The following is a 26,347-nucleotide window of genomic DNA, read 5'->3' on the forward strand; positions in this document are numbered from 1 at the left end:
AGGGGTTCAAATTAGAACTGCTGGGCTGCCAGTTCCTTATAACTTTGTATCCTAATACTTTATCCATGAAAGTGAGTTGTGTTCAGCAGCTAAAAGCTTCCAAACAAAAAGTATACAATTGTGAGTCCCACTTACACCTACTGACTTCCTAATTAATTAAATGCCATCATCAAATTATATTTCATAGCTCCTTCATTACCTGATCTTTTTCATTTTGTCACTCATCCATCCATTGTTCCATCCATTTATCCATCCATCCATCCACCCACCCATCCATCCATCTAGCAAAAATTTATTGAGCACTTACTTTATCCCAGGCACTGAGAATGAAATAAAAACAAAGAAAGAACCCTGCCCTCAAGGATGAAAGACAAACAAATAAAATGATTAGAAGTTGGAGTAAGTGCTATAAAAGAAAGGAAAAACATTTACCGGGAGAGTAAATAGCAGAAGTGGGTGTTCCTGCTTTAGGTAGGATAGGGGGCAGGGGAAGCCCTCCCTAGGGAAGAAACAGAAAACCTGTGAGACGTCATCTGAAAGGTGAGAAGGAGCCACCCTGGGAAGGAGCTCCTGGAGCAGCCATTCTGTCCTTCCTCCTCACTCTTACCATGGGCCTGTGTACGTGAGTTTGGGGTTTCTCTGGGGTGAGCCCCAGAGAAGCAGAGCCTCTTGCATCTTCCTGTTTTATCTTCCCCACAGCACTTGAGAGATGTCTCTCAAATGCTGGGTGCATCAATAAATGTTTGAGTAGAAGGGCCTTTCGGTGGCATCTTTTTCCAGAGCGTGAACGCGATGGCATGTGGGGAAAAGAGGGGATGTGTTTGTTACTCTAGAGAGTAGTTTGTGAGTTTTGTAATCACTTTCATGATACTCGTTAATCAAGGCTTTCACTCAACATTCAAAGCATATCCATTGAAACTCCAAGTGAACACTTTAATATATCGAACTATTCAAGTAAAACTTCTTTATTCAACAAATAAAGGGAACTTACATTCTTGGGTGTTTTTCTGTCACTCTTGGAGAGATAATTTACATAGAATATGTTATATATAATTATGTATATTATAATATGTTATATAATGGTGGGTCCCAGGCCTTACTTCACATTAGTCTTTTATGAGAATCTTTTTAAAAATATGGAATTCAAAACCATGCCTTTGGAGAGTCTCAATCATTTGTTTGGGGAAAGATTCTTGACATTTGTATTTTTAAATGCTCCTGAGTTGATTTTAAGGAGATGGAGTGGGGAGAAATGTCCCCAGGTGCTTCTGATAGGAATACAGGTTTGGGAACCATTGGCTGGGATCACAATAAAACATGATGGGTAGGTGCTTCCTAAATTGTATGTAGGGGGTAGTTCATGTGTCAGTATAGTGCTTGGCATGTATTAAGTCCTCAAATGTTAACTATTGTGAGGGTGGTGAGAAGAAGTAGTTTATTGAAAAGAGCAATACCTATCAGAAGGAAAGATATAAGAAAATGATGTGCTTTGGGGGCAATAAAACATTTGATACCCAAATAAAACAAGAAGAATTCTGACTGTGATAAAAGAGTGGTTCTACTTTTCTTCAGCTGAGTTTTGGACAGGATAACAAGTAAAACCTCTTATCTCTTCTCTAACATGTTCAACATAGTGATTGAATTTTTCCTTCAAAAAAGATTGAGGCCCAAATTTAGCCAAAAAAAAAAAAGAAAAAGAAAAAGTTGGCTGTCACTTGGATGTTTGATAGTTTTAAGTTCCATTTTAGTTACGGTTGTCTTTGAAAAAGGTCAGTAAGAATTCTGATGACTCTAGTTGATTTGCTGGAATTTGGGGCAAGGAGTAGTAATTAAGATTTTAATTGTATTGGAGTACAGGTAATATTTTTATTCTGCATTCAGCGTTTTGTGTTAAAAAATAGTATCTTTCTTTTTCCTCTGCTACCAAATCTTAGTTTGTGTTTAAATTTAGGGTTTATGTGTATATATGCATTTATGTATATATGTGTGTGTTTATACATGTGCATTTATATATGTATATGCACTTAGGATACATATCTGAATAGTACAAATGTGAACAAGAGAGTTGCTTACACATTATAGATTAATCCATTTTAAACATATGGATATCAGCCATGGACTATTTTTTTTTTAACATCTTTATTGGAGTATAATTGCTTCACAATGGTGTGTTAGTTTCTGCTGTATAACAAAGATAATCAGCTATACACATACATATATCCCCATATCTCCTCCCTCTTGTGTCTCCCTCCCACCCTCCCTATCCCACCCCTCTAGGTGGTCACAAAGCACCGAGCTGATCTCCCTGTGCTATGCGGCTGCTTCCCACTAGCTATCTCTTTTACATTTGGTAGTGTTTATATGTCCATGCCACTCTTTCACTTCGTCCCAGCTTACCCTTCTCCCTCCCTGTGTCCTCAAGTCCATTCTCTACGTCTGCGTCTTTATTCCTGAACCATGGACTATTTATTCTACTAGGTTCTAGGGATACAATAGTAAGCCAAACAGACATGGTTCCTGCCCCTCAGAAGACATTTGTTGAATAATTGCATGACTACTTGAGGGGCAGTATCGTGGAAATGTATGTAATGTTTCATGAATTTTGTAGATGGTGTCAGATGTGTAGGTCAAGCTTTATTCCATTTGCCAGTGGGTATTTCATTGCTGTGTTCGGGGAGATCCCCCAAGAACATTAGCATAATATAGATATTTCTGAAGTACCATGAATAAGTTGAACACGTGCCCCTTAAAGGTAATTTTACTTGGACACTTATGTAAATGGTCAATAGTTAGCCTCCTTGGGGTGGTAGATTGTCCAGGACAAAATGTCAGGCGATGTCATTGGCGGGACACGCCAGGGGAGCATTTGGCACCACATTCTGTCCCTGATGGAATGGCTGGAATTGATTGCATTGGTTTCGTGATCAACGTTTGAGAGCCCACGGAGGATACAGATTTTCCCTGTGTGTAAGCATGTAATAAATCAGGGTTTCAGTTGTAAAACTTCCCCGGGTGCGTTGTAACTTAATGCAGCTTCAAACAGTGTCCAAGGTGGGAGAGAGTCCAGCTTGGTCTTTTAAAAAAATCATCCCTTTGAGGTCCTGATATGGTAATTTCCTACCCTCTCTGTTTTCTTTGATCTTCCAGTTTCTTTATGGTTTTTTTTCACTCTGTTGCATTTCCATTGGTTCTGTAGATTGGTCAGTGTGCATCCAGAATAGACAGTTCCAACTACAATCAGAATTGTAAGAGCTATTTTTTAATTGAGAGCTTACTATGTGTCAGACTGTGCCATACACGTTACATATATTGTTTCCTTCAGTTTTAACAATAACCTACAGGATAGCCATTTATCATTTCCCCTTTCTCAAGTGAAGAAACTGGGGCATGGAAAGTTTAGTAAATTTGCACAAGGTCACAGAATGAGTAAGTGGTGGGATTTGAACCTGGGTAAGTTGACACCAGAACCTGTGTTCTTTTTTTTTTTTTTTTTTTTTTTTTTACTGAATTAATTAATTTATTTATTTATGGCTGCGTTGGGTCTTCATTGCTGCGTGGAGGCTTTCTGTAGTTGTGGTGAGTGGAGGCTACTCTCCGTTCCCGTGCACAGGCTTCTCATTGCAATTGGCTTCTCTTGTAGTGGAGCATGGGCTCTAGGCGCGTGGGCTTCGGTAGTTGTGGCTCGCAGGTTCTAGAGCACAGGCTCAGTAGTTGTGGCGCACTGGCTTAGTTGCTCTGAGACATGTGGGATCTTCCCGGACCAGGGCTTGAACCTGTGTCCCCTGCATTGGCAGGCAGATTCTTAACCACTGCGCCGCCAGGGAAGTCCAGAACCTGTGTTCTTGATTTTTATGCCAAACTGTGCTAGAGGCAGGAGAAGTGAGGTGTGGAGTAGGTTAGTAAGGGGAAAAGTGTAGCATCTTAGTCATCTGTTAAACCTAGTACCCAGCACAATGCCAAGTGTGTAGAAACTCCTCAATAACTATTGTTAATGAATGCAATCATTTGCATCAGGGACGTGGATTCCCCACCTCACCCCCATTCCTTCTGTTTATTGGTCTTTAGCTTTACCAGTAATCTACCCACTTTAATCCACTTCTCTCCACTCTTGTCCCTTCTCCCCTCCCCCTCCCCCATAAAGTATCATCACCTCCTACCAGGACTATTGCAGTAGCCAGTCTTGCTCCTTCTCTAGGTGGTTCTCGATATAGCAGCCAGAGGGACCTTTCTAAAAACTCAGATCTGAGCCCATCACTTCCCTGCTTACAACCTCTCAATGGTTTCCTGTTCATCTTGGAACAAAATCAGTGACTCTTCTCTGGTCTCCCAGATCCTGATGGTCTGGTCCTAGCCACCGCTTTAGTCTCACAGATGCCATGATTTCCCTTACTCTCTGTCCTCCAGCCACAAAGAATCTTCCTTCTAACTCCCCACTTCAGGATTCTTGCACACGTTGTTACCACTGCTCAGAAGACTCTTCTCCCGTGCCCCCCTCCACACCCGTAACCCCTGACTACTACCCCCACTCACTTCTATGCCCAGAGGTCCCTGCCTAAGGGAAGCCTTTTCTGACCCTTACATTTTAAGCTTTCCCAGCTCCTTGTAGCATTTACCACATTTCATTATATATTTGGGTGATTATTTAATATGTGTCCCACTAGACTGTAAACTCCAAGAGTTTGCACAGTGCCTGGGACGTAGTAGGTGTTCCATAAATATTTATTCAACAAAAGAAAAAATGAAAAATGAACAAAGAATAAAAAGAGCCAGAAATCGCTTGTCGGAGACTCCTGGCTGGATATTTGCTATTATTAAAGGGAAATTAAAGAAAGATAATTTCATTACATTATGAAATTCAAGTTGGATTATGGCTTATAGAGACTGCATCGTTTTCCAACTATGTACTTCGGAGACAAACTCTTAGGCACAGAGAGGTGAAGTAACTTGCCCAGGGCACACAGCTAGTCCATGTCAGATGTGTTTTTTCTGACCTCTGAATTGTGTGTAGGGAGAAACAGACATATTTTCATAACTGTGCAGAACATCTTTGGTGTGCTGAGTCTGTAGGAGCTGCATCAGTATTTGATAATATTGACGTCATGTCAGAATTTTAAAGCATCTTTTGAGAGCATGTATTATTATTTCGGCATGTTCAGAATTTAATTAGATGACAGTCTAAGAATACACAGATGTATGGCCTAAAGATGTCCTAAAAGATAGTGCCCACAGTTGAAGCAGCTTGTGTTTGACTTCCACCAGGACTGGGCAAGGGTAGCCCTCCATATATTCTTGAGGTCTGAGGGTAAGGAATGTTGTCCAGATCTCTAGCTTGTCAGCAGTAGAGCATGTTCAGTAATCAAGCTCCAGTTCCCAAAATGCCTGTGCGTGGATGCAAGGCAGCTAGAGGTGTGTGATGAGCTGATGCCAGAGGTCTCCCCAGTTGAGAAGGGGCACAAGCTGTCCCACAGCCCTCCTGGATTCTGTGGCTCTTTTAAGTGTTAGAAATTCACCGGTATGTGAAATTACCTCAGGTTTCACGTTCTCTGTAACGCACAGCCACTGCAAGCCTCCACCAGTACCTGTGCTCGGGAGGGCTAAGTAAGCATCCCAAGGTGCCGTCACCTGGCTGCTGGGTTGGATTTCTGGTGGAGCCTGTGTCCTTGCGAAGCCCCCGTTGCAGGGTGAGGCAGCATTTTTGTCCTGCAGGTACAGTAGGTACTGGATTAAACAGGTCTGCTGTTTCACACAGACACCAGGCACCGCTGTAGCACGAGCTGTGTTTGGATTGGAGTTTCCAGGGCCTTATCAGGAGCCACCCCTAGTGACACAGCCGGTGCCAGAACTAACTTTGACTTTCACTCTTCACCAAGGGCTTGCAGAACACCTTAAAGGAAAAAAGATGGAGGCGCTTAGAGTCCAGATGTTCATGCCTTGTTCCTTTGAAAGCTTATATCTGTAAGTGAAGTTTTATTCTGGAAGTAATCCTGGGACCACTTGACAGGAGTTTTGTTTTTGTTTTCTGTTTTTGCTTTTTAAGGGGAGGACAGAGAAAGGGGCGGTTCTATTCGGAGTTAAAAATACTGGAACTGTTACTCTGTGACTGTGGGTTTAATCGGCTTCAGCTGTAACCTCTAGTAGGTGGCTATGACAAGGATAACGACTAATTTGTGGGGGGAGGCGGGATTGAAATGCTAGCCCATTAGCTCTGCCTTCTCTTTTGAAATGGAATGTTGGTCTTAAATTAATCATGCCAAAAATGACTGCTTGAAAACTCTGAGTGAGAACAGAGCTTGATTTATGATTACTAGGTAGACTGTAGCCCAGCTTCGTGATGAATAAAAAAGGGTTTTCTTCAGGAAAACGAGCGTGCTTAGTGACATTGGTCAAAATTGCCCCATTGCAAACACTTTGGATTTTTTGCTTTCTCCCCCCCTGCCCACCCGCCCCACCCCCCGCAACTGTGGAGTAGTAACAGTTGCATTAATAAACATCTCGTTTGCATTTCTGCATATTGATTTTTTTTTTTCTCTTTGAGAGGAAAACAAAACATCCAAAATCAGAATCATCTGTCTGGCATAGAAATGTAGAACAAGCTTGAAATTGGCACTTTCAAAGAAATACTAGAATGGAGAAATGCTAAATGGGTCATAGCCCTCCCCTCCCACTCCCCCATTTCCTTCAATATTTACTTTCAATGTTAGGTGATAAGATTTGAAAACAATACTAAAAGCTGTGTCCCTAAGTGAATAAGCATTCAAGCAAATCAACTTAAGCAAAAGCCACCTCTGGAGCTTAATAATTATTTACTGAACGTTCCTGGGTCATGAGAGAGGTTCTGATTAAGTCAGAAAAGCATTATGTTCAGCAGCTTGTGAAGGTGTGTTTAAAGACGGCAAGAATAATGGAAAACTACTAAGTGTAGCAGAACTATTTTGGGAATTTGATTCTGAAAAAAATAAAATTCCCATAAATGTAATTGTGGTAAAAGTTCCTAATGTTCAGTAGGTAAACCTTTAAAAGGTTTTACAGTAGCTTTTAAAATTATTTTTAATTTGCTATTTTTGCTGTATTGTTTGCTTTTGTAGATGTTTTTTCATTGTATGTCATTAAAACAGTTTAATTACTCATTTCTCTAAAATGAAAGAACATTTTATGAACAGAGTATACATAATTGTGTATTTAAAATGTCGTCCTGTTAGAAATGTTATAATTTTCTGCTTTGTAAATCAGATACTAGTTAGGGAGATAATGGCTATTCTTTGTGATTTATACCCCACAAAAATGCCCTCTATAACTTACTAATTTTTGAAATATTATTTTTAAGCAAATTAATGGATATCATGATTGGATAAAACATGCCATTCAGCTTAAGGACAGTAGTGGTGTCATCCTTGAATTTACACCCAAATTAATTCTTAATTTCAACTACTTTTGCTTAATTGATTTTGAATTTGTTTTTTTTTTTTCTGGTTAACGAAACTACTGGCCACAGGAACATGCTCCTTTATGAACTCGCAGAATGAAATTCTTAGCACACATCTTTGACAAAACTTGTTCACTGAGCTGTTGCCCATTAACTTCTTTGTGCCTGCTCTTTTGGGGAGGGCACACACTGTGAATTAATTGTTTCTTTTGTATTTTCCTCTAGGAAAGCAAAGAAACAACATAGCAGAAGGCAACATTGTAAGAGATTTGGCTTCCTAGAAAATAACTTGTCAGTTTTCACTAGTTTAAAGTTACTAGGAGCCTCAGAGGGTACCAATCCAGGAATTGAAGTACAGCACAGAAGAATCCATTGCCTATTACTTATTGATTATTGTCTGCAGGGTGTGCTGGCCACTACTCTAAGAATCTTACTTGCATTAATACATTCAGTTCTCATACTTGCTCTATGACAAAGGTACTTTTTCCTACCTCCATTTTGTAGATGACAAAATTAAGGTTTGGGCAGGTGAAAGATCCTGCCCATGTCATATAGCTGAGAAACGACAGAGCTGGGATTTCAACAGAGGTATTCTGGGCCCATGTCTTGTGCCTTTCTCTGTTCCGTTCTGTGGATTCTCATTTCAGATACTGAATGAATTGATGTTTCTTCCTCTGCCTTTTAATTGAGTGTGTATCTCCGATGCTCAGATTTCTGAATTATCCAAACTATAACTCCTTTGAGCTTTTGAGTGGCTATGATTAGTCCAATGCCACAGTACTTGTCTATCAAATGGATTTCCTTATATCCAATTCAATGTTGATTATAAGGTGACTGTTCGGGGGAGATGAAAACTCTACTAAATGTATACAATGATTATATGACCTATTCTGACTTGAGAACTCTTAAAATGTGGAGGGAAAGTTTGTCTTAGAATTAAGGTAATACAGTAGGTCTCTAGAACTGAGCTTTTTGGAAAAAATGTGTTCTCTGCCACTGGATGACTCAAGCAAATGGTTTGACTAAAGGTCTTCCAACACTAAGGTTTTAGTGTTATCTGATTTTAGGAGGTGGGGTATTTGTTAGAAGAGAGACACCAGATTTACTCTTTGGATAGATATTTATTTCATCCTACTATATGCTAAGTATTCTTTTAGGTGCTGGGGAATTTATATGTGAATAAAACATAAATCTCTGCCCTCATCGTGCTGGCTCTGTCTGGTCATGAAGGGCCAGGAACATTCCAGCTCTGTCCTTAAGTCTGGTTCTCATCCTCGTGGTCCAAAGTGGCTGCTAGTCCTGCAGCCATTGCAGCTAAATTCAAGGAGACATGATGGCAAAGATGGGTATCTCTTTAGGGAGAATTTTTGGACATACCACATGACCTTTCTGCTTAAGTCTTATTGGCAAAACTTAGGCGTGAAGCCAACCTAGCTCCTGGAAAGCTGGGAAATGTTGTGAGTGGCAGTGTACCAGCCTAAACAAGGAGAAAATAGAATGGATACTATATTGTTTGAGTTGTAGCTCTTAGGCTGAAACATTGATTTTTTTTTTTTCTTTTTTGGAGTAACTGGTATTTTCTAAAATGCCACAAAAATGAGCTATGGTATAACAGAGCACATCCAACTGGCTTAAACAGAAATGGAGATTGAGAGTCCCTTGTAAATCAATATCCTATGTCCAGGGTTATCAAGTCTTCAGGGATGGTTTGATCCAGATGCTCTGTGTCATCTAAACACTGGCTCCTTCTTCATTCTTCCTTCTTTTCAGGCTTCTGTTCCCTCTTTCAACTCACATCACTGTTTCATTTAGTTTGGCTTTCTTTTCACATGGGTCCAGGAAGTTCCAGATTTATATCCTAGCATCTTTCCAAACATTAGTATACATAGAGGTCTTTTACCCCAATATTTCTAGTCAGTATTTCTATTTCTACTCAGCATAGGGCTGACTGTTATTGGACCATTTTAGAGCACAAGCACATTTGATGGGTATGCTGATTGGTCCAACTTACGTTGTGTTTCTATGTCTGGAGTTGGCAGCACCGCCATAACCTACCTCGTGAACGGAAAGTGAGGAGGCTGATTTTTCAAGGTGAAATCAGGGTACTTTGCCAAAGAAGTGGGACAGGATGCTGGGCAGGCATAAGTAACATGTGACCACCATAAATCATTACCACTATTTGTAAGGCTGGCTTTTAAACCGTGACAGGTGCACACATTCACTACTCCTGAGATCACAATTGGTACTTTTGTCTTGATTTCCACACAGTATTGCAGACTTTGCATCTTGGTTGATATGTTCTAGACATGCAGTAATTGTTAAGCGGTTAAGGCTTTTGAATCTTCTCTGACCTGTTGTGACGTTGTCTAGACAAGTGGTCAGAGCATGCCCTGTGACTGGGGCAATTATTTGAGTAGAGATAGAAGGCTTTTCTGTCTTTAAAAAGATCCTTCCAATTACTTTCACACTCACGTCTGAATTCTGTCATTAGATTGTCATAGTTTTGGATAAAAAGTTCTTTCTTTTAAAATACTCTAAGTGGGATATCTTGTTATGCCATATCAATTACTTACACCTTATAGGTGAATTTTTCAGAGCCTTTTAAAGCATGGCGTCTAGATATGAATGAGATTCCATAGTCGGACAGTGTAAACAAGAATTCTAGAACATGGTCTAGTGAAAGGCAGCTTGATAGGAGAGACAAGAAGCGTGAGTGTGGGACCCTCAACTTTATCTGCTTTATAGCTTTTTGATAGTAGGCTGACGGAAATAATCTCTTTGAGGGGAATTGAGAGTTAGGAGCATGGAAACCCATGGGGGCATCTGTGGGAAATGGAGGACAGTCATGGCCTTAAAATGAGGAAATGGCACCCTCATATCCTTGTTTGAAAATATCTTTTAGTAAGAGATTCTCCTTGGTTGGAGTGTATAGAAGTGAGAAACTCTCTTTGGGAGGGGTGAAAATAATCAACTTAAAAAAAATCTGATGAGAAACGTTGCCTAGAAGAACATTGGTCTAATATTACAGAGGTCTCAACCATTTTTGGTCATCCGTCCTAGTTAAAGTAAGGTTTTTTTCAAGCAGACTCTCTCAACGTGTTTTTATTTTACTTATAAATTTTATACATGTGCCACTATACTAATACTATATTATAATATACAACATACACAAAAATAGAAAATAGAAATGATGGATTAATTTTATATAAATTTTAATCTTTTCTTCCTGCACTCCAGGGTATCATTTTTTTTATACCCTCTTTTGAAGAATATTGATATATTGGGAATCTCATTATGTTTCTCTTTGATTGTGATATAATCAATTATTGAAATTACTCTTACTGGCATCTGTCAAAGGTCCAGCTTAAAGAATACTAATCCTGAGTAGATACAGAGAGACTACGATGTTTTCAAACTAATTGGGGTCCAGGTGTTGAAAAGTAACAATTCTAGCTTTTAACTTGCGTATGATTGGTGGTTCTTGCTTTTTAGAATGCTCTCCTCCTTTTGTACCATGGAGAGTAAAGAGCCCCAGAGGACAGGTGTTCTGTCCACTCTGGACACCATGCTACCCTCACGTCTGGCAGAACCCGGCCCTTGGAAATGCTTTGCCAAAGCATTCAAATATTTGTTGAAGGAAAGAAGAGGAGGAAGACAAGGTGCACTTTGCAAGTCTTTTTATTTCCTCCATGCCAGAAACCTGTAGTATTTATTGTCTGAGCTGGTAATGTTACCAGAAAAAGCTGGCTGTTTGGCATGTTTTCATGTTTTTTTCTTGACCACTAAAACCAAGGTTGGTGATGCCTGAAGTCCACAAGATCTCAATTTTTGAAGCCAAACTGTGAAATCTGGTACTTTCATGTTTACATGAGTTATACGCTCAGTTATTTTAAGTGAGATATATATTTATCATATATATCGTATATACCATATATCAGACATACCATATATTTCACATATATATCACGTAGACAAGTAACAATGTATTTTCTTATTGGTACTTGCTTCCACCATTCATGATGAAGAAGTCATCTTTACGCTTACAAAGCGATGACTTTGGAAGGAATGGAAAGGTTAAGATAATGGAAGTACTGATCATTCTAAAATGTTAGATACCCAGACTGCCATTTAAAAAGATATGTCCATTTACTGACTCTTATTTTGGTGATTTACGCACTTGGACTTACTTTCTAAAGACTCTTAAAAATTTCTTTTTGCTGACAGAACAACATTTTTGTAGATTCAACCTGTGGATTTTTTCCTTATGATAGAGTAGTTGTGTTGTAACCATGACGATCCACTGGCAGGAGTAAGTAGTCCTTCCCATTTCATTCCGTTCAACATGTTGGGTTCAGTATCAGAAGGACTCTTCAGAGCTCTTGTGAGGGTTACTGGAGGTGGGGAATGGAATGTGCATTTCCTCAGACATGGAAGAAAGTGTTCTGGTCTAAGAATCAAAGATGTGGGTTCATGTCCCAGCTCTCCTACTAAACAAATGGATAATCTTAGGTGTTCTAGTTTCTTTTTTTTTTTTTTTTTTTAAATTTTTTATTTATTTATTTATTTATTTTTATTTATGGCTGTGTTGGGTCTTTGTTTCTGTGCGAGGGCTTTTCTCTAGTTGCAGCAAGTGGGGGCCACTCTTCATTGCGGTGCGTGGGCCTCTCACTATCGTGGCCTCTCTTGTTGCGGAGCACAGGCTCCAGACGCGCAGGCTCAGTAATTGTGGCTCATGGGCCTAGTTGCTCCGCGGCATGTGGGATCTTCCCAGACCAGGGCTCGAACCCGTGTCCCCTGCATTGGCAGGCAGACTCTCAACCACTGCGCCACCAGGGAAGCCCGGTGTTCTAGTTTCTAAACATGGCATCCGAATCAGGAGCAGAGTTTTTGTAGACGCATTGATTCCTAGGCCTTACCTAACCTGAAGTCAGAATTTCTAGGGATAGAGCCTGGGCTTTTTTTTTTTTTTTTTTTTTTTATAAATTTATTTATTTATTTTTGGCTGCATTGGGTCTTCGTTTCTGTGCGAGGGCTTTCCCCAGTTGCGGCAAACGGGGGCCACTCTTCATCGCGGTGCGCGGGCCTTTCACTTCCGTGGCCTCTCTTGTTGCAGGGCACAGGCTCCAGACGCGCAGGCTCAGTAGTTGTGGCTCACGGGCCTAGTTGCTCCGCGGCATGTGGGATCTTCCCAGACCAGGGCTCGAACCCGCGTCCCCTGCAGTGGCAGGCAGACTCCCAACCACTGCGCCACCAGGGAAGCCCCAGAGCCTGGGCATTTTGACTTTAGACAGCAGATATTGTGGCAGCCAACCTCTTGCATTTGGAAACCCTGGTAGCTTAACCTGTTCTCGGTATAGCTTTCTTACCTGTGCATGAGGTTAATTATCATGCCTTCCTGCATCTCCACTGTGTATGTGAACATTAGCCATTGTGCTTTCCTGGACATAATTACATTATATCCAGTACAGGCAAACGCTAGGCTTTGAGCTCTATCACCTGAATGATTACAAAGAAGATTAGTTTTTCCTGGAGAAAAATGCTAGGATTTTTTTTTTTTTTTTTTTTTTTTAATTTATTTTATTTATGGCTGTGTTGGGTCTTCGTTTCTGTGCTAGGGCTTTCTCTAGTTGTGGCAAGCGGGGGCCACTCTTCATCACAGCACGCAGGCCTCTCACTATCACGGCCTCTCTTGTTGCGGAGCACAGGCTCCAGACGTGCAGGCTCAGTAATTGTGGCTCACGGGCCCAGTGCTCCGTGGCATGTGGGATCTTCCCAGACCAGGGCTCGAACCCGTGTCCCCTGCATTGGCAGGCAGATTCTCAACCACTGCGCCACCAGGGAAGCCCCAATGCTAGGATTTTTACTTTATATCTGGTGAGAGAACTGCAGGATAAATTATCTTCCCTCCACTGCTGCAAAACTTTGTCAGATTCTCTGAATTAAATAGGGATTGCCTAAACCTTAAAAGGCAGATCTGCTATGGTCCAAACTTGCATATAGGCTTATGAAAATTCACTTTCTTGCATCAAAAAAGAAGTAGCATGTTCATGGTTTCATATTTTTTTACTACTAATTTTTGAGCTCTGTTCCAGTTTATCTGACCTATGTTCTGGTTATTGTGCTAAGCTTTTTACATCTATTACAAATTTTAATCCTCCTAACAATGCTGAGAGGCAGATATATTAAACAGTCTATAAATAAGGAAAACCGAAGCTCAAAGAGATTGACTGACTTGGCCATGGCCACAGGTTACTAAGTGTCAGGGCTGTACTCTGCCTGAGGAATTGAAGAGAGGAAATGCAGGGGAAAGTGTATCAGCTCCTTCCGCCTGAAAGGTAAGTTTCAACTGACAACCAGATTCGTGTCTTGGATGACGATGCTATGGAGACCAAAGACTGATTCCTAAAGTCTGGGGATGGGGTATTGGCATCACTGTTAAAGGTGAGGGGTGGTCAGGCAGGTGTTGTTTGGATGGCAAGGTATTGGATTTCATGGAATTTCTGATACATTTAAGTGGTTGATCAAGGCAGTGGAATTAACTCTGAATTTAGGAATATACCAGATAATTCAGAGCACATGTCCACATACCTCTGTCATCACAGAGAAGAGGCAGACTTTGAAGGTTAAAAATGTAAATTCAGCCATCGAGGTAGGAACTTGAGTCACATTTATGGCTATTTATGTAAGTGTCCAAATTCTAGCTGCTGTGTTGAGCACTTTAACTTAGCTCACTCAATCACTGCTGTACATTGAGGGGGTGGGATTTGGAGAGGCTCAGAGAGGTTGAGTGGCTCGTTAAAGATCAGATTGCTCAGCAGTGACTGAGCTAGAACTTGTGTCCAGTTGATGGCCGTCCTCCTTGAGTCACCATTGAGCAATTCCCACTTGTCGGGGAGGTTGCACGTCTGGCTTCAGTGATTCGGGTAAGTGCCAGTAAAGGCATTAGTCTCCCCTTCATTTGGCTTTCAAAGGGTGATTTCTTGTGGTGAGATGTATACCTTCCCATGTGGAACTAGATAAGAGCCAGATAGTCTACGTAATTGACTTAATTTTAAGGCATTGTAGAAAAATTATGTGACCCTGGCTTTAAACTCTATGAGATTAGAAACCAGGTGTTCCCAGCACCTGGCACAGAGGAAACACTCAATAACTATTTGTTGAATAAATGACCTTTACATAATCTGATTAAAAGGAATCAGACTGATGGAATTAGGATTATCTAATGCAGATTGGGCCCTGGATGAGTTCAGTTAGCTTTTAAAATTAAATACATTGGGACAACTCTTCTTGCTTATTATTAATAGTTTAAGCATCAGGTCCTCATTTTAAAAATAAGTTTTTGGCCACCTGTAATATTGTCACATAAACCTCGACTTTGAATTCAAAAGATTATGCTCATTTGACCTGCCAACATTTTGAAGTGTAGGTATCTTCATTTTTGCCAGCAAGGTGATAATTGCCCATTCAATTATTTCTAAGAGAAAGCGATGTTGAAAAGATCGAGAGTAAAGCTGAGAATCTGAGTCATCTTTAACATGGAAATATCCCGCAGGGAGTGTGTGTAGTGAAGTGACTACTTTTTCCTTTTTTTGAGAAGATTTATTAAAATGTCAATTAGCTGAGCCCTGCTAGATTTTCTTTTGTGGGGTTTTAATTTATTTATAGGGGTCTACCATATAAATATGTATTTTTTTTCCTGATAGGCTATTTCAGTACATGCTTTAAATGATATTGTTGTTGACTTTAAAGTCTGCAGCCTTAGTGTGGTTGATAACTAGTAATTTTAACTTAAGATGTCGCAAGAATGCTTTACTGTTAATTGAAAGGATTTTCCCCCCTGTATCACGGCCAATGGCTTGTCTTGAGCAGCTAATTAGTGCGATTTTTCCACAGCTGCATTTGCTACGGCACAAAGGTTTGCTCCTGATTTTATCAAAAGGATCAGTCTCTCTGGGAATGTTTTAACCTGACAGGCTTTGAATAGTAAGACCATCTATTTATTTATTTATTTTTAAATAGCCTTCTTTTCTGGGTTTAGGAAAGTACATCTGAGCTCTGAACACATACTCAAAAGTGGGAAAATGCATTTTCTTTTGATGTCCTTTTAGCAGAAACTTACCAGGTGAATGGATTATTTTTGAGGAATGGCTAGGTATTTTTATGGTGTGGATGAATGTATGCTATAGAAATAATAAACAGAGTATTTACATTGTTCAGTCTTTGTACATCTGTAGGAAACTATAAAGGAAAGAGGGATTAAGTCTTCTGGGATTCTGAAGACTTCCAAGAGAACCAGTGTGCTGGATATAAGTCAGTACTTTCCCATCTTATTGTCAAAATACTGTCTGTGATGGATCCAGTGTCTTCTAGCCAAACGGTGACTTTGATCACTCAAGTTATTTCTTCTTGCTTGCGAATTAGTTCATGTTCCTCATGTTCTTAAATTAGTGGCATATATTCTGCCATTGAAAAAATATTATGGCTTTATTATGGTTTGCAGGGGAAGAAGTAAAGAGAAAGAAATTTACCTATAATTCCACCCCCACAGTGGCAACTATGTGATCGTCTTGCTAGTCATGTGTGTATTTGTGTACATACACACTCTGTCCTTATTTTAAATTAGAATGTAAATCCACTTTAGATCCTACTTTTTAATTTACTCTTAGGACATGCATTTCTCACTTTGTAGTTGTGCGATTAAAAAAAGGTATATTATCAAATCTATGTATCATAATTTACTTTTTTTTAAACCTATTTTATTTTAAAATCTTTTGAATGGTTTTATTTGTTTCCTCAACTTTACCGAGGTATAACTAACAAAATTTTTTAAGGTGTATAATGCGATGATTTTTTACATGTATGCTTTGTGAAACACATTTATCACCTCACATGGTTACTATTTATTTTCTTTTTTGTGGTGAGAACACTTAAGATCTGCTCTTTTAGTAAATTTCAAGCGTACAATACATTATTATTAATTACAGTCACCGTGCTGTGCAGTAGATCCCCAGAACTTACTCGTCTTATAACTAAAAATTTGTATTCTTTGACCCACATCTCCCCTCATAATTTACATAATCATGTTCATATTAAGGGACAAATTTAGGTGGTTCACAATATTGTGCAATTTGTCAACAGCTTTGTAATGTCAGGTTTTCCACATTTTGAATTTTTTTCTTAGGAAAATTATCCATCAATGAAATTTCTGAATCAAATTGATAATACTGTTATTTTCTTTTTTTTAATTAATTAATTTACTTTTGGCTGCCTTGGGTCTTTGTTGCTGCACGTGGGCTTTCTTTAGCTGTGGTGAGCGGGGGCTACTCTTCGTTGTGGTGCGCGGGCTTCTCATTGTGGTGGCTTCTCTTGCTGTGGAGCACGGGCTCTAGGCATGTGGGCTTCAGTAGTTGTGGCGTGCGGGCTCAGTAGTTGTGGCTCACGGGCTCTAGAGCACAGACTCAGTAGTTGTGGCTCACTGACTTAGTTGCTCCTTGGCATGTGGGATCTTCCCCGGACCAGGGCTTGAACCCGTGTCCCCTGCATTGGCAGGCAGTTTCTTAACCACTGCGCCACCAGAGAAGCACAATACTGTTGTTTTCTTAAAGGTTTGTGATAATGTATACTGGCGATGGCTCAGGATAGCATTATCTTTGCACTTATTCTTCTAGTGAACATTTTTTTAAGTTGAATCCTACCTTGAATACTTTCTTGCAGCTGGGTTTTCTAAGGTTATTATATTGTGTAGTTTTTATTCACACCCATAAATATATCTCTACACCATTTTTAGTGGCTATATATAGTGTTATAATATATTAACTTATCACAGTTTATTGAACCAGTTTTCTGTGCTGAGTAATGAGTTAACTGCTAGTATAATTTTTATTATGTAATTTTCTGGAACTATGTGAGGGTGAAATGCAAACATTTCTTCATCCTTTAGCATGTTTTTTTACCTGTAGAGTTTGAAGGTTTCTATCTTTAAGGAGTTTATAAGGCTGGTCTGTGATTTAACGGCTTTATTTTGCCTTTGTTAGAAGATAAGGACAATATTGGGATTTATACTCAAGGAGGGAAGCTTAAAGGTGCAAATACTTCTTTTGAAGAGTAATTTTGGAGTGAATATTTTGTCAAATGTTACTCTTTTTCTGTTTCCAGTGCTAGTTAAATTTTATATTCTTTGCCCTAAATAGGGATTTTTTTAAAAAAGAAAATGATATTACTGGAAACAATTAAAATTTCTAGATAATAATAATTGCAACAGCAACATTTATTAAGGCAGTACTACATAGCACTCATTAAGGGATTTGTGTGCCTTATTTCATTCATTATTTTATTTAATCCTCACAAAATCCCTAAGAGGTAGGGCTTTAGCGTATAAATGATGCAAAAGACATTTAAAAAACATCTCCCATTTTAATAAATGGGTAAGTAAGAAAAATTATTGTTATTCCTCTTTTTTGGATATGGTAACTAAGGCAGGAAGGTTTAATTTTTTGTTGATGTCATAGAGCTGGCAAGATAAGCAATAGAAAACCATATTTAGGAAAATCAGGAAGTCCTTTCTTTTTGACTTACAACAAGGGTTTAAGCTTTTTAAATAATTTTGGGTAGTATAAGTACCAATACCATTAGAGGTAGGCCTCATAGGGAACTCACAAAGTGTGTGTAGGATAGGGCTTGCCAAGGTGAATCAGAAGAAAAGACAGTATAAAGAAAAGCAGGGAAAGAAGAAGTGGGTTGTCAAACTAGCTTGTCTTCTGCCCTCTTTCCTGAAGACTGAGGTCGAGTTCAGTGTTAACATTCTGGTCCAAATGCTTCTTTCATTCATAATTTTTACTTCCTGTATCATAGAAAAATTTCCCCACGACAAAGTTCACCTTTTCTTTAAACTATTCTGTGTTAGTAAACATTTTAGATATCTTCAAGGAATTTAGATAGCACGTAGGAGTAGTTATTTGGTTAGATCTGGCTATAAAAAAGGAAATCAAACAATTTATTTTTAAATGTGGAAATCTGGGTGCCATTAAGACGCCTCTCTTCTTGGCACTTCATATGGTGGCACTATATTTGGTGGTGATGAGTAGTATGCAGTATAAAATGTCAAAAAAATAAGTGTATGATAAAAATGCCTAGATGCAATCAAGCTGACTTATTTTAATTCAACTACTAATGACTTAAATCCTGTCAGCTCTTGATTTTCAATTAGGTGGAATACTACTCCGCGATCTGATTATATTTGCCCAGGCTCATGTCATAGTTTGGTGCAATTTAGGATACCCCAACATGCAAATGAAGGGTTTCATTAGGGAACTGAATCTGTGTTTTTTTGGTTTTCCCACAGCAGTTCCGAGGAGCATCCTGGGGCCTCCAAGCCTCCAATAAGCTCCTCCAGTATGACATCACGCATCTTGCTACGCCAGCAACTCATGCGTGAGCAGATGCAGGAACAGGAACGCAGAGAGCAACAGCAAAAGCTGCAGGCGGCCCAGTTCATGCAACAGAGAGTGCCCGTGAGTCAGACACCAGCCATAAACGTCAGTGTGCCCACCACCCTCCCCTCTGCCACCCAGGTGCCAATGGAAGTCCTTAAGGTACGTGAGTGTCACTCTTGCTGGTTGGGCCAAGCCTTCTTCTTCTTCAGCATTTTCCATTTTCTAGGTGTTGTATTTATCTCATCGTGTATTTGGTTATATTGACCCATGTGAATCATATTCATAAATGTCAACTCCATTGATTTCTACATGGCTTTGTATTTCCAAAGAAGGATGCCAACTAGCTGGAAATTTACTAGTAACCCTCACTAAATGGGGGAAGAGTGTTGATGTTTCATGAGAAATTACAAGCAGGAATAGATGTCTGTTATAAGGATATCTTCCCATCTTTCTTTGGGAAAGTTTCAAAATGTACAAGTTATCTGAAATGAGCTGCTTCTAATAGCTTGCATATATTTTTTCCCTAAATACGTTCCATGGCCATTCTTTAGTTTTCTTCTTTCTTGAGTAAATAATCTTGGCTGTAGAATCTGATTCTTTTAGAAAGTCTCTTCAGATATATATAAAACAGTAGAAGCGCTTTCTACGCTTTAATAACCAGACTGCATAATCCTTTAACTGAAGTGAGTTGTCTGTTTTGGGTCCCTTTGATTTCTTGCTAGAGTAGAAACTGCAGGAGCTTGTTAGCGTCATTCTATTGGGGACATATAGCTTCCTAATTACCACGGAAAATTGTAACGAGTCTAAGAATAGAATTCCATCTCACACATGGGTCCTCCACATCACATTGGGAGTTACTCCTTGTTTAAAGATAAACACTCCAAGATGTTAAAAAAAAGAAATTAGGTTAGATTGAATTTTTCATTATCATTTCAACAAAGTGCTATTTAAAAAATTAAAATTTGAGAGAAAAAGCAAATTGAGCAATCTTACTAATGAAGAAAAATGTGTCTTAAGTCAAATTGGCAGTACGTATTTTTTATTATTTAAATTTAGAAAGATATAGCACATTATTTAGATGTTTATGTTAACGTCAAATGTTTGTTTTAAAAAGAGTATTGAAAAGTAAAATAAAATAATAAAAACAGAAAAAAAAAAGATAAACATTCCAACTCTTAAATGTGACTGATGCAAGTAAAGTTAAAAGAAAAGTAAGGGGACTTCCTTATTTTTTAATATTTTTAATCCCATCACCTAATTATTTCATTCGGAAGTGTCCCAAGTATTAGTGTTCATTAAACAATGTGAACTTCACCCGCCGGTGATTGATTGTTGGGCTTTGTATTCATTTCTGTGCTCAGAAAAAGGCCATCTCCCACTATTTAAAGTTTACTATGAAAGCAAATAGAGAGGATGCTGTGTTATAATTGGGAAGCAATCTATGATTCTTACCAGGAAGTAGGAAAGGGATTCTTTAAAAACAAATTTTAAGTCAGTTGTTTTCTTATTTGCAGAGACTCTTAAAACGTAGTGATGAAGTACTGAAACTCTTTCATAGAGAAACCAATTAAAATTCTGTTAGAGTGGAAAAGATCCAAATGGTTTAGCATCAAATTTTACTCTAATGTGATTGAAGTTCTGGATATTGCCACAATTAATGGGTATTTTATGCATACCCTCTCCCCCCCTCTCCCCCAAGTAAAGGCAAGGTTTTCTCTTTTACATTAAATCTTTCTGTTCTGCTTGGGTGAAAATCGACAGTCGCTAGGTTTTTACAGATCTAAGATTTATCTAAGATTTAAGTTGTCTGGTGTTCACAAGAATCATAATTGTTTTGCCTATACCTTAGATTATTTAAAGTTGTATGAATTAAGTAATAATATAATAAAATGTGGAGAAATATGTCTGTTTTACTTACTATAATAGTCTATTTTTTTAACCTGAAGGACAAATTTTGGAAGAGATGACACGGACTTGTGTTAGTAGTGGTTTATGTCTAATTCAAAGGTAATTCTTGATATTATATTAAAGTATATTAGCTGAAATCTATATTCCTATTAAGGCAGTTATATCCAGTGGAAGAGAAATTACCCAAATATGTTGAAAAATCATTTCCATATCATTTTAAAAAGGGACATCGTTTTAAAAAGTTTGTATTACTTAGAATATGTAATCGTGAAATGATTAAAATTTAAATCTATACTAATTGGTTTGAATAATATACCCGTTTTTCCTTATATGTTACTATGTCCTGGTAACACTGGCCTTAACTGCAACCCTCAATTTAGTTATGCCAGAAATATGTCCTAAGTTAAAGCACGAATAAATTGTTAGAACTGGGAGACCTAATCTAAATAAAAATGAACAAGTGGTAAATTTATATTTCATACTGAGTTAGTTTAATCTCTATTTAACTTGTGCATTTTTATACTTCATTTATATAAAGTAGTGAAGTGTGTCATATAAATGAAAAGAAAGAAGTGTAGGCATAGCAATGCGGATAGGTTTGGTAGCTATTTAGACAGATTTTAGTATCCTTAGGTAGGTGAAAGATCAAATATAAATATATGATTTCATATACGATGGCATTCTAAGAGATTCAAATTACATTTTAAAGGAGAGTATCATAAATGATTACTTCAAATACTTAAAATACTTAGTACTTTATGAAAATAGTTTGCATATTTTCAAAAGTTTTATGTATGAAAATATTATGAATTATTTATTACGGAAAGGTAAGTGAGAGAAATGTTTTTTTCTTTTCTCTTTTATAGTTTTTAAATCATAAGCATATTATTATGAAGTAAATGGTTAATAGAAAAACAGTTAATTTGCTTAATCTTGGCCCATTTTTCTATGAATATACATTTTCAAGGCATAACACCGAGTATACTAATTTATACATAATGATACAGATTATTTTGAATAAATATCCTTTCTAATAGTATAGTCTGAGTAAATTCATCATTTAATTTTTAAAGATTTAAATTGCTAAAATAGAACATACCTGCTTCTCAGTGGAGGTAGATGTGTACAGTCAGACATGCTAGCATGTGCTGGAGAATCCTGGGCAAATCTCTCCTTCTCCCACTGGTTTGCAAGAACTTGATAGAAAATCACACACACAAACTCATGTTACCAACATTTTGCTGCCAGTGGGTTGAATGACTGATTTTGAAAAGCTAAATTAGTGTTTTCTGGTTAATCCCTTTTCTTTTGTAGAGTTATGCTTAAAATATGAAGCTTTATAAAACATGTTTTAAATTGTTGACAGCTTCTAGTAAATTTAGGACTAATCTTTGGAATTCATAGGGATTGGAAATTCGCATTACTTATTCCTCACATGGTCGTCATTCAGCCTATAAATTCATGAAGCTTTGCAGGATTAGCCTCTGGTTTCTACGTTGATTTAATTAATTTATGACTTTATTCATACTATTGATTTTTATGTTAGGCGACATGGAATGATTAATCGTATTGCTATGTATTTACATATTGGAGATATCCTTTAGGTTTCTTAATAACAGCCCTATTCAATTGAGTATTGTAATTTAAGGATGCTTCTTTGTTGTAAATGAACCAGTTCCTGGAGTGCATAATGCATTTTCCACAGTAGTGAACAGACTCTGTATGTCAAACTGCAAATGAACAAAGTATGTCATTAAGAACCATTAATGGAAGCGGTTTCTTCCACAGGTGGGTTTTTGACTTGCAAACCTGAGGTTTGAAATTTGATCTGTAGCTTCTTTCAGAGAAAAGCAGAGAAACCAGGGACAGGCCTTGTGGCCACATGTGAGGTCTCGTGGCCGAAGAAGCACCACATACTAACCACTGCATTTTTGTCCGCACAGCCATCAAGCATGCATTTTCACTGTCTCATCTCTCTAGGTCTGACTGATTATAGAAACACCTGGTTGCTCTAATCTTGGACCGGCAGGTTCGTCAGAATTCTTCCCCCTGCATGGACCCTTGAAAACATTAGTTTATAGTTTGAAAGCATTTCTCTGTTTAGAAGTATATAGGAAATTGCAAAGGATTTCCCTCTCTACTTCCCTTCCTTCCTTTCTTCGCCTTGGAATTTAAAAATTTAAAGGCAAGGTGTTTTCTCTGGAGTAAATTGTATATTGAATTTTTCTTTCTCCTGAGGAGAAAGGTTATATGAATTTAAAAGAAAAAATTATGTATTTTTGGTAATTTTAGGATATCTTCTTTTAAGTAGTTTGAAGGAATTTATTTTTAAATTTTTCCTTTTTTCCAAATCATCTCAGGTAATCCAAGGAATTAGGCAGATTACTGCAGAGTGAGAAAGGACGCTTGCTGTTCATCAGATACCAAAACACATTTTGCCAGGGCCCTCTACATTGTAAACTAAATTTACGTTGGCATTTATTTGGTGGTTGTCTCATGGTGTGGCATCCCATTTAGATAGTGATTCTAACAAGTCAGGATGGTTGGATGTCCTGTTTTCTTGTCACCATGTCCGACAACCAACATTCCATGAGATTTCACTGATGAGGGAAAGGGTGGGTGATTGAATTGCTGGCTTTTCTCTGTAATTTATGAAATCTACCTGATGTTGAATTGTCAAGGTGTGGGTTATGCTTTAGGTATAATGCAGAAATAGGAAGAAGGTGTGTGGAGTTACAGGTGAGTTGGTGCGTTACAAATTAGAAGAAGGGATGGCTCCCACACCCCATTATGCATTTGATTTTCTTCCTGGTTTAGGCAGGAATACAGAACCTTAATAGCATCACATTGGCCAAAAGAAGCAAGGACAGATGCAGCACGTCTCAGATCGGCTTGCCTTGGTCCCCTTAGTTAGGGGACGTTGCTGGAGGTGCTGACCCCATAAGAAAGGACATCTGAGTATTCTTTTAATCCCATAGTCCATGGGCCATCATATATTTTTGTTACCAGTCAGTGTGACTTACACAAACATTCAGTGAGTTTTGATTTCAGAATTGTTTATAAACTTCAGTGTCCTTTTGTTTTTGAATCAAACACGGTGTTTACAAGGCCACATCTTCTCTTGGGGACAAAGGGATTCAGTTTCCATGTTCCACAAACATCTTTTCATCTTCCTAGAGACCTTGTTTCCCTATAGGGTCTTTGCATCTCTCGGTCGTATTACTTTGATGTGTTCAGTGTCACATATAAGGTAATTTTCTTTCCCTTTAAAACTTATTTTTATTGGAACTCCACTCAATACTCTGTAATGACCTATACGGGAAAAGAATCTAAAAAAGAGTGGATATATGTATAACTGATTCACTTTGCTGTACACCTGAAACTAACACATTGTAAATCATCTATATCCCAATTAAAAAAATAAAATAAAAATTATAGACAATACTTGTTAACTTGGGACCGATTTAAGCAGTGTGGAAGGAGAATCCAGCAGGACACTCTTCCTCCCTTCCTCCACCTCTTCCCTTTCTCGAGCTCCTAGGAGGGAAGCTGTTGTTAACAGTTTAGGGTGCAGCCTTCCTGACTTCTGCTGCTTTCCAACTTACAGTTCCCTTTTGTGGGAGCGAGGTCTGAAGAAATGTATTAGGCAGTTTAGATCAGGTAGACGTAAACCCTATCTTTCTTTGTTCACCTTTTCAAATGCCATGAAAGAAATAGTTTCTTCTCTTTCTGGGTTGTCTGTACTTCTGAGAATATTGCTTTAAACTCCCTGTTCCTTAGGCAGAATGGGAACTTCTTACCCTGTGTATTGGAAACACTTAGATCATTCTGGTGCTACAAGTGTGCACCAGTTTGCCTGGGCAGTAACCGGTGGCCCTTTTGCTTCCCATGCAAATGGGAATGCATACCTCCATGGGTAAGGGGTTAGTCATCTCAGGGCTGTCACAAGAAAGTGCTCCGTAGAATTGTCTTACATTGGTGAAATCTAACTCTAACTTAACCCAGGCTAAGTAGTGCACGCATCTCAGTAAATGTGCATTGATGAATTTCAGACGTCTTTTTCTTCCTGCACTGCTTTTAGTAACCAGGAACTAGTAATGAAATGCTGGCTGAAGAAAGTCATCTTTGCTTAGATTTCTAGGCCTGGTCCACTTGAGAGAGCAGCCCTGTGGGGAGCAACCATCTAAAACAAAATGGTCAACCTTGACATAGCTAAGCCTATGAATTAATTCCACTTTTCTGGAAACACTGAAACATCAGCTGTAATTCCACATTCACTTGTTAATATTGGCACACAAACTGGAAATGATTTCTCCCACTATGAGCACATGGCCATTTTTATGTGGCCAAGGGGTACCGTAGAATCGAGGTGGTGTGATCTCAGGTAGTGGATCGGGTCCGCTGTGCTCAGTGGACACCTGAGCCATGCAGGTTTAGGAGGGTCACCTTCTCTTTAGGGACGCGGATCTTTATCCTCTTCTCAAAGAGCGACTGCCATCACTGAAGTCACCTTGTGGGTTTACATGAGGAGTGGCTGCTCAGCTCCTCTTTTTCTGTTGTTAAAAGAAGCCATACTGATAGGTGCAGTCTCTTCTCATTTACACAGTTCTCATAATCCTATAACTGGAGGTCAGGGTAGCATCTTAAGGAGAGTACTAAGGTCTGGGACCTAGGAGTGAGGACTGAAGATTGGAGTGAGCCTCTGTTTTTATCTGGCTTTGAATGGTAATTTCTTTTCAGTGTGATGAAAAGAACGTCACATTGAAGAATGCATGTGACCTATAGCACCTGCATTCTTAACAGGGGTTACTGTCCCCCAGGGGTGCAAAAATTGGCTCTTGAAGGCCAAAAAAATCTAAGATGTTATAATGGTTTGTGATCCTCTAAAGGGCCACAGTACATAAGCAGGTATACAGTATATGTACCTGTTACAATTTCCTGTGGTTGGGGATGAGGGAAGAGGTAGTTAGGGGGAAAAAAAAGGTCTAAAGAGGCTGCTTAGGGGAGGTGATGATGGAAAAAAAAAGACTTGAGAAACATTCCTGTTTCTATGCTGAATCTTTCTTAACTCCTCTCTTTGTGTTGTGTTTAGAGAATACTTAGTCTCTTATAGATGTGCCACCTGCCTTCCAGCTAGTCTGTACCTCCTGGAGAACTGTTAGAATAGTAGTCATGGTTGACATGTCCAGCACTGGGCAGTTATTATTAATGTCCCCATTTCACAGATGTGGGAACTGAGGCGAAGGGGTCAAGTAGCTCATTGGAAGTCGATGAAACAAGTGGTACAGTCAGGATTTGAACCCACTCCGTTGGACTCTGTGGCCCCAATTTCTTAACCATTGGTGGTAGTTCCTCTCCTAGAGTGAATGACCTGAGAAACTTTAGGAGGCAGAAGTAGCAGTGTTTGGTTTCTCAACTGACATGGTAACCTGGGACCTGTAGCAAATGTTTATTACAGATCTTCAGGCCATAGCTTAAAATTTTTATAGGAATTACTGGTATAACTGTGGTACTGCCTAAAGCAACTTCGAGGAGGACAGGTGATGACTGCACAGACATTAATTACTGGCTGTGTTAGGTTGTA

General features: G+C 38.8%; 1 protein-coding gene across 9 annotated transcripts in view; it reads left to right on the forward strand.

Annotated features, from left to right (window-relative positions):
• The window catches only part of MITF (melanocyte inducing transcription factor), a 223,818-nt gene that overhangs the window by 117,219 nt on the left and 80,252 nt on the right, over window positions 1-26,347 (forward strand). For 7 of the 9 annotated variants that reach the window (XM_036868091.1, XM_036868092.1, XM_036868096.1 and 4 more), the window contains exon 2: window positions 18,765-19,014. In XM_036868091.1, coding sequence (XP_036723986.1) covers window positions 18,765-19,014 — 250 coding nt within the window. Of the gene's footprint in view, window positions 1-5,844; window positions 5,956-18,764; window positions 19,015-26,347 lie in introns of those variants that run through there. The other 2 variants (XM_036868094.1, XM_036868095.1) reach the window with 2 other exon arrangements.

The sequence above is a fragment of the Balaenoptera musculus genome, chromosome 11 (assembly GCF_009873245.2).
Source record: "Balaenoptera musculus isolate JJ_BM4_2016_0621 chromosome 11, mBalMus1.pri.v3, whole genome shotgun sequence".
NCBI classification, from domain to species: Eukaryota; Metazoa; Chordata; class Mammalia; order Artiodactyla; family Balaenopteridae; genus Balaenoptera; species Balaenoptera musculus.